Below are 13,038 nucleotides of genomic sequence, written 5' to 3' on the forward strand. Positions count from 1 at the left end.
ATGATCCTGACCCACATCCAAAGCAGCACTATGGCTCACAAGAGTGACTCTCAAGAATCAATGCAATGCTCTGCAAAGATAATTACTTAAATCAGGGGCATGGGAGCATGCGACCATCAATTTTCCAGGCTATTGGGAAAACTCTGATAACCTCTATGCACTTTTAACTAAATCTGAGTGAAGCAGACCTGTGTGCCTGCAGAGAGCACACAGCTCAGAGTCATGCTGTTTACTGTGTGAAGGTTTGAGGCACCAGGTTAAGAGATTTGCATTTAAAGCTAAATTCATAACAGTGAGAGAGTATATTTACATGTACATATGAACTAGAGGTCGACTTATTATCAGCCTGGACGTTGCTCAGATTTACTGTGAATGCAGTGGAGTGGTATTATAAATAGACCAGAAATGGAAATGTACCTTAAAATAGTACTTCCAACAGCACAGTGCCGTGAGCAGTGAACTTTGTTAATTCCATCACTCATTGATTACACTGTCTGTGTCTCTCTGCAGAGATGATGTGTCACTTCCTCATTCCAAACACTAGATGGTAGGCGCGACTTGCTCAGAAAAAGAAAGACGTGGGGACAATGTGTGTTCAAAACATCCCTGGCCTCAGGCTGACACATTACATTTAGAAATAATTTACATCTCTGTGCCATTCCACTGAGAGTGTTTGCCTTACATCCTCACTGTATAGGTGTCATTTACACTGAGGACACTGGGAACATGTCCCACTTTTTGAAATTACCTTTTTTCTCCCCTGTCACTTTTTACGCTAGTGTGCAAAAAGGGCACAGTGGGACACCCCTAGATGGCACTTAATCATGTTTCATCAACTATCAGTGCTCCCATAAGGTGCACCGAAAGCCCCCTCTGAAACCAGCTGTGGCTGAGAGCAACAAACAACAACACGTGCAGGAAAACTGTTTTTGTTCATGAGATAATAGACGTGGAGGCGCCCTGGTAGCTCAGCTGGTACAGCGTCCACCCTGTTAACAGAGGTCGTGTCCTCGCTGCAGTCTCCTGGTGTTCAAAGCCGACCTGTGTCCCTCTGCTGTATGTCACCCCCTCTTTCTCTCTCATCCTTTTTCTGCGTTTTATCATGTTTCATCTACCACAGGGCATTCTATGAGGGCACCAGGGAGGTGATCTGTGCCCTTATGTCCCCACCAGTAATCAACACATGGTGATGCATTCGCTGCAATGCCTGTTATTCAAAAGCTTAAATTAATAGTTGAAGTATTTTAGGTTTTGATGGTAGATTTGTTGAAAATTGTATGAATGTGTTTACAACCATGCTGCTGTTTAGATCACAGAGACAAGTACACACATCTCACTTCAGTCTAATTTCTGAAGAAGCATCTGATCAGAAGCTGCACAGGCTGCTCCTGTCAGCTTCCTGTAATAGAGCTGTGATGTTTCTGGTGTGAAGAACCTTGTTTTATTGAAGGAGCGCCCACTGGGGAGCGAGCCCCCAGTTTATTTATGGAGTGCAGAAAACAGCTGGAGTACCAGCACCATCCTGTTACGGCTCCGGCCCAAACCATCTCTACTGTTTAAATTTTAAAGTCTCCCTGAAATGCTGCATATTTGATTGTCTGCAAAAAAAAAAAAAAAAAGGGAAACTCGCTCTGAGAAAATAATGAAAATTCGCCCTCCTGGCAAAATTAGCATTTTTCAGGGAATGCCTGTGGGTGTCGAATGGTGAGATGCATAGTGCTCAGTCCATGAACGACAGGGCTTCGTGCTTCGTTCAGGGATGATGTCGGTCACTCTCCCAGTGATGTAGAAACAGTAAACAGCAGTCGTGGAAAAGCAGGAGAGTAAACCTGCTACTTGATGGTTCTGTCTAAGGTTTCACCTGCTCCCATTTTACACCACAGCCGTCCAGCTACTCCTGTCTCTCCTCAATTCAACTTGTCAAGCTCATGCAAATTTAACGTGGGTCTACTGGGCTGCTATCAGATGAACTAGCTGAAGGGGTGGTGCAGAGGTGGGGGGATGAGGATGATGAGTAAAGCGAGGGGGCTGGGTCTCGTGAAACCAGCTACACCTGCCCCTCCTCGATGGATGAGTTATGAGATGGAGAGGAGATCTAAGCAGTCCATTCAGTTCAGCTGCAGACAAAAGGGGGCTCGCAATGTCTAGAGACTAGATTTTGGATACTACACTCCTTCATTCATCCATTTTCCTCTCAACTGGATCTTCCAGAGATGAAACAAGCTCCAGAGCCTCTGGCTTACTGAGGAATACTTCAACATCATCCTCCCCTTTCACTTCTCCACCGAATCCTCTCCTCACAACGAAAAGAAAGGTGGAGAGGAAAAGTCTGTCCTACCTCTGAGGGACCTGTGGCACCGCTGAAAGGTGGAGCCAACCCCCCCCCCAGTGCCACAAACTCAGGCAGGATGAAGAACAGCTTCTAGGGGATTTTAATTGTCGCCTTTCTCAGAGCAAAGTGTAGTGAGGTATCAACACATTCAGGAGGAGGGAAAAACAACGCAAGCAGAGAGAAACAAAAATGCCTTTTGGTGGGTTAACAGGTTTGAAGGAACAGGTGCTGAAGCCTGGAAAGGAGGAAGTGAAGAACACAGTGGGCGACTCGCTCGGAAAACTGCAAAGGTGAGAGGGTGCAGAGTGGTGGGAAGGATGCGTGTGTGTGTGTGTGTGTGTGTGTGCAAGACTGTTCGATCCACACTCCACGGGATGAAATCAGCATTCCACTCATTATCCGTGTATTGCATTCAGGGTGGAGATGAATTTTTAAAACAACTTTGTAAGAACGCTCAACAGAGAGAGGCTGAAACATCAGAGGGATGCGGAGAGCCGGGGAGCGAGCACACTGAGCCCCAGCGTGTTCTCAGAGATCCTGGCGATAAATAAATATTTGATTCTGGTGCTTGCCAGGCATTGCCTTGTGATGTGATCACAGATTTTATTTTAAGACATTAATACATATTTCATATCTGATACATATTTCACAGGCGTGTGAGTGTGTTGCGGTGACGGGGGCACACATAACGAGGACTGTTGTCATTTCAAGAGATAAAGCGCCAAGTAGGCAATTTCCTGGAAAAGGAATGTACATTGTTAATATGCATGTTCTGGAATAAGAATGTACTGATTTGCATTACGAAAAAATGAAAAATGTGAATATTTTTGGTGTACGCTGTTGATGAATATAGTTATAAGACATCAAAAAATCCTTGTTTGTTTGTTTTTTGCAAAAGGTTTTTGTTGCATTTTTCATCTCAGGAGTTAATATTTGATGTGAAGAGCACTGACACTGATCACCAACACAACTATTTCTTTTTAAAATGGCCCAAACAAACAAAATATTGTGACAAAAACACAATTTTGGTGTGTGGGAATTTGTAAAATACATTTCACAAAATGAACACACAATTAATCAGTCACCTATGAGACTGGTTGCAGTGTACATTAATGCTAAAACTACATAAAACATTTTAAAATTGTATTGCATTTCACTGTTTATGCTGCAGATCTTTATTTGCTGCTCCATGAGAGACGCCTGCCAACTACATCGTTCCTTCAAAGAATCGTGTCCACAGCAAGACTGCTGGGCTCTATTTCTAACTGATCAAAGTTTTTAATCAATAGTAAAATATTTTCTTTCCCACAGAAATGCAATAAATTCTATAAAAAACAAACAAGTCATTACATTTGCAAAGACTCAACCGATTTCTTTTCACACTTTCCTAAAAATAAGTGAGGATTTAAGAGCTCAATATCAAAAACTGATCCCATTTTTTGTTAGTTTGTGTCTTCCTGGGGAGAACGACTGTACTGGCAGGTGAAAGCAGATCAGGGGAGCAGGGGCACAGTGACAGATGAATTCTGGGTAGTGGAACAGGCGTGGAGAGTGATGCACCTGAAAGTAACCCGATAACTGTGGCTGCTGTGACCTTTTTGGTCACGTGTCTTGGCTTCAGCTCCTGTCTTAGAAAGAGAGCAGAGAGACTTGTGTTACTTTGTCATTTGTGTTTCTGCATTTTTTATAAAGCAACTGACAAAAAACGATTGCAATGTTGACACAAAAGTACTGACTAGCACTGCTGCTCTTACTGTGGATTTGTTTCCTCATACTTTCTTCTCAGGAAAATAGATGGTAGCAATGTAGAAGAGGAGGACAACATTGAACTGACGGAGGACGGGCGTCCGGTGGCATCGGCGCCACGTCCCGCCCCGCTGCTGGACTGCAGCTGTGGCGGCCTGCCCAAGCGCTACATCATTGCCATCCTCAGCGGCCTGGGCTTCTGCATCTCCTTTGGCATCCGTTGCAACCTCGGTGTGGCAATTGTGGAGATGGTGAACAACAACACAGTCTATATCAATGGGACCCCTGTGCTTCAGGTAGCTACATCCACCAGACAGCACCCCCGCGTCACGGACTCTTCAGAACTTTTCATGATGTATGTCGTTTTTCTTGTTGCTGAGAAAGGAGGATACACCAAAATAAGGCTGTAGCCAAATAGTTAACACTGGGAAGGATCCAGACCTGCCATAGTGGAGGCCACCATTCACAAAATTATCATTTTCATAATACACACATCATAATTGGCAGTGATGTATCATATGTAACACTCATATTATAAGTTAGAAATACTTTATGGACCCCCAAAAGAAAATTGGCACGTTACAGTTACAATTATAGAATAGAAATGACACCATAGAGAGATTATAATTACATAAAAATAGAGACAACAATAAGAGTAAGGTAAAATAGATATAAACTACAAATAATAAAACAACTGTGAATGCAAAAATATCTGCATTTAACTGTAAATAACTCCATATATGTGATTCTCATGGGTGTGAATGTTTTTCATGTTGTTGGAGCCCTAACCAAAAATAATTTTCTGTCACCATGTGATAGACAAGATTCTTACATCTTGAATTTGCATTTAGAAACAGAATTGCGTCTAGAAATAAAGATGTAAGACATGAGCCTCGTACTACATCATTACTATAGTCATTGTGTAATAATAATTAAATGCTACATAAATAATACAACAACAACAGAAATACACACATGATATTTTGTGGAAAAATTGAAAGGAATCTGATTAATTAAAATAGTGGGCAGTTAACAGAATGAATAATGGTCTAGCAATGCTACAGTGTAAACATTTCAAATGAATACTACAGTGTTAACATTATTAATAGATGCTAAAGTGTAAACATTTTAAATAAACCAAACTGATGCATTTTGGTGCTAAATGGGTGAATTTACGCGTGCTTTTCTTTGTTTCCTTCTACAGAAAGCTCAGTTTAACTGGGACCCGGAGACGGTGGGGCTGATCCACGGCTCCTTCTTCTGGGGATACATTGTGACTCAGATCCCCGGAGGTTTCATCTCCAACAAGCTGTTTGCCAACAGGTGACATACATGAACGTCATGAGCAGTGACTGTCAAAAGTCCCAATGTAACGACTCAATAACTGTCTCATGATCATTGTTGTTTCTCAGCTGTGGGTTAGAAAAGGAATTTGATTATTTTGAGAGTAATTTTTCCTTTACTTGGATGGTTTATCCATAATTTAAGATATGAAATCGTTGCAGCCATGAACACAGTGCAGAGTCTGCTGCTGCTGCTGCTGCTGCTGCTGCTGCGGCTCCTGAGACAGACACTGATGTCTGAGAAGTTTGCAGAAACACATCAGGCTTTTTTTGTCTTTTGTTGATATTTTGAAGTCATGGTCTCTGCAGCCCTGACCACACATGTAAGGATCATAAGAACGACAAAATAAAGATAAAGGTTCCTCAGCATGTGTGCTTAAAGGGTTAAAGCTGCACGGTGCGGTGAGCAGTGCTGATGGAGCAGATAGCAGTCCTGTAATAAAAGCTTCACAGGAAAAGAGGACACGCCACTGACAGAGTTAATAATGAAAGATCCTGCCTCTGATTTCTTTCTGAAACACCAGCCACTGGAATATTACAAGTGTCACTTACACGTTGTTTTGGAAAAAGAGAAGGAAGGGGGGATGAGGCGAAGGGAGAAAAGAGAGGGGAGCTAAGCGGCGCCGCCGTGATGAGGCACAAACTTTTGGATTGAATGGGATGTCTTTATCTCAGTGTGTGAAAGGCAGAGGCGTGAGATGTGTCTCATTATCAGGCAGACGGAGAAGCTCTGACCGTGAGATGTGTGGAGATATACTGCCTGTCAGTTTAAGACATATACACCAGCGCTCAGAGACGGAAGAGCAGTTTGTTTGCTCCTCAGTCATTTCTTAAGATGTTTCCTTGAACAAACTCCTGCTCATTCTTTGTTGTCTCTTGTTCTCCATGTTGAATTGTTCGCCTGCCTGTGGATGAAGTTCACATTTTTTGCATGTTCAGCAGCCGAGGAATTGGAATTATTTAACTGAAAGTGTAGCTTTTTAACAGTGCCTGTATTTTCCCTATCTGGATACATTTCTCCCCATGAAAATGCTCTACCTTCATAACTAAGGTGGACAACAATATGTTGACATGTCAGTATTCCTACAGGGTCTTTGGGGCGGCCATTTTCCTGACGTCAGTGCTCAATATGTTCATCCCGTCAGCGGCGAGGGTCCACTACGGCTGTGTCATGTTTGTTCGTATCCTGCAGGGCTTAGTAGAGGTAAGAGAAAACATGTTAGTGGCATCAAAAGAGTGAAAACCATGACTGTATATTTACTTTGACATTTTAGGAAATAGTCTTACTTGCTTTCTTGCTGAGAGTTAAAAGTGTTAATAATAACGTTCCTTTCATTTTAACAACATCGCTGCTCTTCGACTCATCTGCCTCCTCAAGTGGTTGCTGGTCTGTGCACTAGTGAACCTTCCAAACGTTTAGTAGTTGTATATACATGTTAGTGAGCAGTGTGTGTCAGTTACAAACGCTGCCATCGTTAGCTAGCAAAGGTTAACCTTGCTAATGCTAGCTAACGCTGATAACCTTTACCTAGAGGAGGACGGAGATGAGCGCACTGACACGCACGTGTGGCTGTAGCGGCTACCAACACAAAAAACAGAGAAGCTCTTTGGCCATGAACACAATCACTCCACTACATCTTTTCCAAACAAGTTGTTGGCTGCCATGTGTAAGAAACTACCGTTTCATTTGTTCAAGCAACAAGCACAATATAATATGTTAATTAGTGATCCTTAGAGTAGCCAGGCCAGCTGTTTCTGTTTTTAAGCTCGGCTAAACTAAGCTAAGCGGCTGGGATCAGTACCATCCAACTCTCAGCAGGAAAGCAGCTGCATGGGTTTTCCAAAATGTCGAGCTATTCTCTTAAATCATGTCCACTTCTTTAGCTGAAGCCCTTTGACATCTTCCACAGGGTGTCACCTACCCAGCCTGTCACGGGATGTGGGCGAAATGGGCACCACCTCTTGAACGGAGTCGACTGGCCACAACTTCATTCTGTGGTGAGCGATGCCTCCTGTCAAAATGCTCCTAAACACTCCACCGACTGCTTTTCACCGATACAAACTTCTGTCTCTACCATCTGTTCTCACAACCTGATCAGTCATAGAGGGGCTGGTCAGCAGATGGATGTGAGGGAGCAAATTTTGCTTTGCAGATTGTGTCCACTGCCGTCGGCCCCTGAAATTAAAATCACCACGTTGCACTTTCAACTGGTGCCATGACAACCCGCGCATCAAAACCCTCTTGACATTGTCTGTAAATGAACACGGATCACCTGCGTATTCTGAAGGAGCTGCTCTCTCTATGCACCTAAATGAAGTGTCACATTGCTTACTGTCCAAAAGCACTCTCATGCTCCATGCTCCACTCTACTGGAGCTGTCTGATAATAGAAAACACATTAAAACACCCTTACTGTGCCAATGGCTAATTTTGACAGCGGGTATTCAATGAAGATAATGCATTTCTTTCATGTTTTTCTTTTTATTAAGACACATATTCTCTATACAGTGAGGTGTTTTTGTGCAATTCTGCTATATAATATTCGGATTTATGAAATATAAGAGTCTTCTTTCTTTTAGTCTGACTTTTCTGAAAGTTTGATAAATTCTTATTTCATCATCACTGAGATCTGATGTGAGGACTGGTGTAATAATACCTTGACACTGAAACCTGACACCAATTGTTTTCCCAGGATCCTATGCAGGAGCAGTGATCGCCATGCCTTTAGCTGGAGTGCTCGTTCAGTACGTCGGATGGTCTTCGGTCTTCTACATCTACGGTGAGACTGACGTTGGAATAAACCATTTAATGGTTCATAAAATCACAACAAACGCTCACTCTTTTGGAAACACGTGCAAAGTCAGAGTACATCTGAACAATCTGGAAAGGTGCTGCTGCAAACTGATTGGAGAGGCGCAAGAAACAATCAAGAAATAGTTGGCAGGTGAGAGCAGGTGACACTACTTATCACCCAGTTATCACCAACCTGCAATGCAGCACTGAGTTCCCTCCCCAGACAACAACCATTCACACCTGGGCTCACCTAGCCCTAGCAACACACATGAAGGCCAGTTAAGGACTACTACTGAAAAGTGGCCCTAACAACTCTGACACTCAGAGCTCACACGTGTCTTTAACGACTCTGTAAGGAAACTCCCACACGGAGTTTAAAACCCTGCAACTCCCGTCCAGTTAGTCAGAACTGAAGAAGCCTCTTGGATGAGACATGAAACTTCTTCAGGAAACTGAAACACGTCGTGTCACCTATGACACAGCACCTAGAATCACCATGACCTGGATGACTGAGAACCTAGTGAATTAAACTCTTAACTTCTATAGGCAGTGAGATACGTAGGCTGTGCATCAGGTGTTGAGTCTATAAATACACCAGGTGTCAGTTTAATGACATGCAAAGTCGTTTCTGTGGTAGTTGCACTCTGTATGCGTCGGCCAATAAGCATTATCTGAATAGCTTTAGAGTTTGATTAAAATGATTAACACTGACATCAAATTCATACTTTGCCAAACGTGTTTTAATAAAAGTCTTCTCTGGTTCTGCTGCGATATCATCTCATGATTTATTGATGTGAATTAGCATTTTCCTGTCTGAGCTCTGTGACTCATACCTTGTTCATTTCATTTTAATAATGAAAATTTCTTGTGGTCCAGAGAAGGTCGTCGCTTGTTTTAATTAGTCTGTCCTGCCCCTTACAAAGCCTCTCTCTACAAATAGAGAAAAATCTTGACCCTATGTGCGTGCGCACAAAGGAATGCACTCACTTTTTCCTTGTTGTTGCCATTTTATGAGACAGGAGTTTTTGGGATCATATGGTATGTTATGTGGCTCCTGCTGGCGTATGGTAGTCCTGCTGAACATCCCACAATCACTGAGGAGGAGAGGACGTACATCGAGACCACTATCGGTGAAACAATGCGCCAGTTGAGCAAGACTGAGGTGTGTGAGTGTAAAAAATGCTGCCGATGTAAGGATACCTAACACAGACACACACAGCATAAATGACATCCATTCATTTTGGTGTCCCGATCACAGAAATTCAAGACTCCCTGGCGTCGTTTCTTTACCTCCATGCCCGTCTATGCCATCATCGTGGCCAACTTCTGCCGTAGCTGGACTTTTTACCTGCTCCTCATCAGCCAGCCGGCGTATTTTGAGGAAGTCTTCGGCTTCCCCATCAGCAAGGTTGGGCCTCACAGTTTCACTGCTAGCTATTCCACTGACAATGACAAATGTCCATGGAGACAGATAATTAATCATAGGACTGATTTACATGATGGTTTCCTCAAAACAGGTTGGGATCCTGTCTGCTGTCCCCCACATGGTGATGACAATTGTAGTTCCTATCGGAGGACAGCTGGCTGACTTCTTACGCAGCAACAAAATCATGTCTACCACGAATGTGAGGAAACTCATGAACTGTGGAGGTACGTCTCTACAAACTAGAAGCGACAGGTTTTCTCATTCTTCATCTTGATAATGAAAACTAGATGACTCACTCCCTGGTGTTACTGTACGATAGAGCCCAATAATCAAGATAAAATCAGATTACTTTTGTTCTTTGCTGAACATTTATCTGCGTGTATTCAAAAATGTTTATCATGTCGTGTCTTACATGAGCTTTTGAATCACTCCTTCACTCTGGTGTTGAATTGTTTTTCTACAGGATTTGGTATGGAAGCAACTCTGCTGTTGGTGGTCGGATTTTCTCACACTCGAGGGGTCGCCATCTCCTTCCTCGTTCTGGCTGTAGGTTTCAGTGGATTCGCCATCTCAGGTAAAACAACGTCTGTGTGTGTGTGTGTGTGTGTGTGTGTGTGTGTGTGTGTGTATGTACATTTTTGTTACCTACTGGGGACCACCTCTGGCATAATGTCAGGACCAAAAGTCATTATGGGGACAAAACGTGACTTTCAGGCAAACCTCTGTGTGTGTTTGTGTGTGTGTGTCTATGAAATTTAAGACCTTTCATTTTATCGAACACTAAACTTAAAATCTGAGGCTTTTACTGAAAGCTTGAGTTGGCTGTTACACTAAAATGCGCATGGCGTTGCAGAGATACTGTTTTTCTTTCGTAGTCTTCTCACTCTTTTTGATTGTGAAAGACTCCAAAAGCTGAAATGCAGTACTTCTTTTTCCTTTGGGTGTGATGCAGTATACATGCACACTGGCGCTTCTCCTGAATATTTTATAGATTGTTGTCAAGGCAGACGAAAATATCAAAACCTGTGTGTGGATCTAAACCATGTTCATCTATTACAAAATATGAAAATGCTAAAGAAGGAGTGGAGTCATAATTGCCGCTCTTGTGTTTGCTTCTTGTTTAGGTTTCAATGTCAATCATTTGGATATTGCTCCTCGCTATGCCAGCATCCTGATGGGCATTTCAAACGGGGTGGGCACGCTGTCTGGAATGGTGTGTCCTTTAATTGTCGGAGCCCTGACTAAAAACAAGGTATAATAAGCTTATCTGTAGCAGCACTGCAGCTGTTTTGCTCAGGCTGTGTATTCACACACATACATATGTTGATAAGTTGTTTACCTGTCGTTCATCTTAGATATTTTGCTCTTATCATGTCTTTAACTGAAGATGAATGCTTGAGTTAATCAATCTCATATTCTCTTTGATTTATCTTTAATAACATGCAGTATGGGTTTTCCCGTGCTGTATGTATAAAACATAACGGCAGAATTATTGTAAGAGAATATCATGAATGGCTTTCGTAAATAATTTATATCCCTGTACATTTTTTTTATACACACTGCGGTTGTTTTTTTTTCTGATGCTGTGAGTGAGGCAGTGGATTTACAGCCTCAGAGGTGCATTAAAGATCAGTGTTTCTGCTGTAGAGGGGAAATTCATTGACTCCATTTATCTCCCCACAGACTCGTCTGGAGTGGCAGAACGTCTTTGTTATTGCGTCCATGGTGCATTACTCAGGGGTCATCTTCTACGCTATCTTTGCCTCGGGAGAGCAGCAGGACTGGGCCAACCCTGAGAGCACGAGTGAGGATAAATGTGGCATCATTGATGAAGATGAGCTGGCTGAAGAGTCAGAGCTCAACAGTGAGAACACGATCGTTCCCAAGAGGGGTTACGGAACCACAGACGATTCGTCTGGTCGGAAACAGGGCTGGAAAAAGAAGAGAGGGGCGACCATGCAAGAGGAGGAGGAACATTTTGGGAATGGCGACTACCAGGGCGGGTACCAGTGAGACGCCCTGCGAGGGGGCAAAAGGACTTCCAAAACACTCAAACTGGTCAAAGCTGAAGATTTCAAACCTGTGGAGATGTCATCAAACCTCTGAGAAGTGACAGGAACAGCAGCATCACATGTACCTCAAGATGGCTCTATTTCACTTTTAGTCATGACTCCAGTTTAACTGTGATGTACCGTCACATGAAAACTCAACATTGCAAAAGTAAAAAAAAAAGCTAAAATCAGATCAAATTTATTATAAACTAGAAATAGAGAACCATGAACAAAAACAACGATATCAGAAATTGAAAAATCCATTTAATCTACACCAATAGTCCCTGTAGACTAGCATGACAAGTATAATTAAAACCAGAGCAACATTCATGAACCAACTAGTGCTGCGTTAACAGAACATCACAAACACATATCAACTCTCAGACCTGATCGTACTCCGTCTGTGCAAGCTGAACTTTCTGTAGTTTACTTTGAACCACGTGAACAGTTTTTGAAATGTTGTGTGTCGGCTATGCAACGTGAAAAGAGACGTGCTTCTGGAATGTAATAATGGGTTTGTCAGCAGACCATAGTGTTAATGTAACAAGCCTTATTGTTTTTTTTTTTTGTTTTTTTTTTTTGCTTATATGTATTTGCCGTTGCTGAATGATTGCACTCTATCACTGCTTAGCTCACTCTCCTCGTCTGAGCAGGTCTTAGTTCACCGTCCGTTTGCGATGCCCTTCTTCCAGCATTACATCAGCGCTCTGAGCTCATAATGGGACGAAATGGACGGTGAGTTCAGTGCCGACGTTACTCTGTGAAGCGTTTAGTGTAAACTCTATTTATTCTTCTGGTGTTCCGTCTTTTGTTGCAATTCTGCAATGTTTGATACATGGCGAGTCAGATTGTTTTCTACCTTTGACTGTATAAAGATGGACAACATGTGAGGCCAAAACATCTCCATCGCCCCCTGGTGGCCGGCTGCAGTATAGGCGATCAATCATGAGCACATAAAAAAAAAATAAAAATCTCAATGAAGGTTTCTGTTGTTTTAAGGGGTTTTGGTTTTAATCAGTTATTTGGTGCTATAAGAAAGGACGAAACATCGTAACGGACAGATGAACCGTACTCGCGATCGAGCAGGTTGGATGTATGAATGTTGAAACTCAATACTGCAGCTCCACCAACGACGCAGACTCTGGATCCTTTTTGACGTCACAGCGCTCAGATAGCAGCGCTCATGATCGGGATAGCTTAGCTTCATTTTAGAGCAGGACGCGGAGACACATTGTCCATCTTTATACACGTCGGTGGTTTCTACCAATGATGTAATGTTTCACTTCAGTCATAAAAAGAGTATGTGAAATGTGTACTCTCGGTTTATCATCACCGCTTAAGAAGAGA

The 13,038-nt window shown here is 42.7% G+C and overlaps 1 protein-coding gene across 1 annotated transcript; it reads left to right on the forward strand.

Annotated features, from left to right (window-relative positions):
• Positions 1-2,521: 2,521 nt before the first annotated feature.
• slc17a8 (solute carrier family 17 member 8) lies at positions 2,522-12,673 on the forward strand. The gene is made up of 12 exons (XM_037106642.1): positions 2,522-2,593; positions 4,072-4,374; positions 5,283-5,401; positions 6,511-6,625; positions 7,332-7,419; positions 8,114-8,200; positions 9,234-9,376; positions 9,473-9,622; positions 9,732-9,864; positions 10,104-10,214; positions 10,765-10,892; positions 11,324-12,673. Exons 1-12 carry the CDS (start codon positions 2,522-2,524, stop codon positions 11,651-11,653), a joined length of 1,779 nt encoding a protein of 592 aa, XP_036962537.1. The 3' UTR covers positions 11,654-12,673.
• Positions 12,674-13,038: the final 365 nt, after the last annotated feature.

This window comes from Acanthopagrus latus, chromosome 8 (assembly GCF_904848185.1).
Source record: "Acanthopagrus latus isolate v.2019 chromosome 8, fAcaLat1.1, whole genome shotgun sequence".
Taxonomy (NCBI): domain Eukaryota; kingdom Metazoa; phylum Chordata; class Actinopteri; order Spariformes; family Sparidae; genus Acanthopagrus; species Acanthopagrus latus.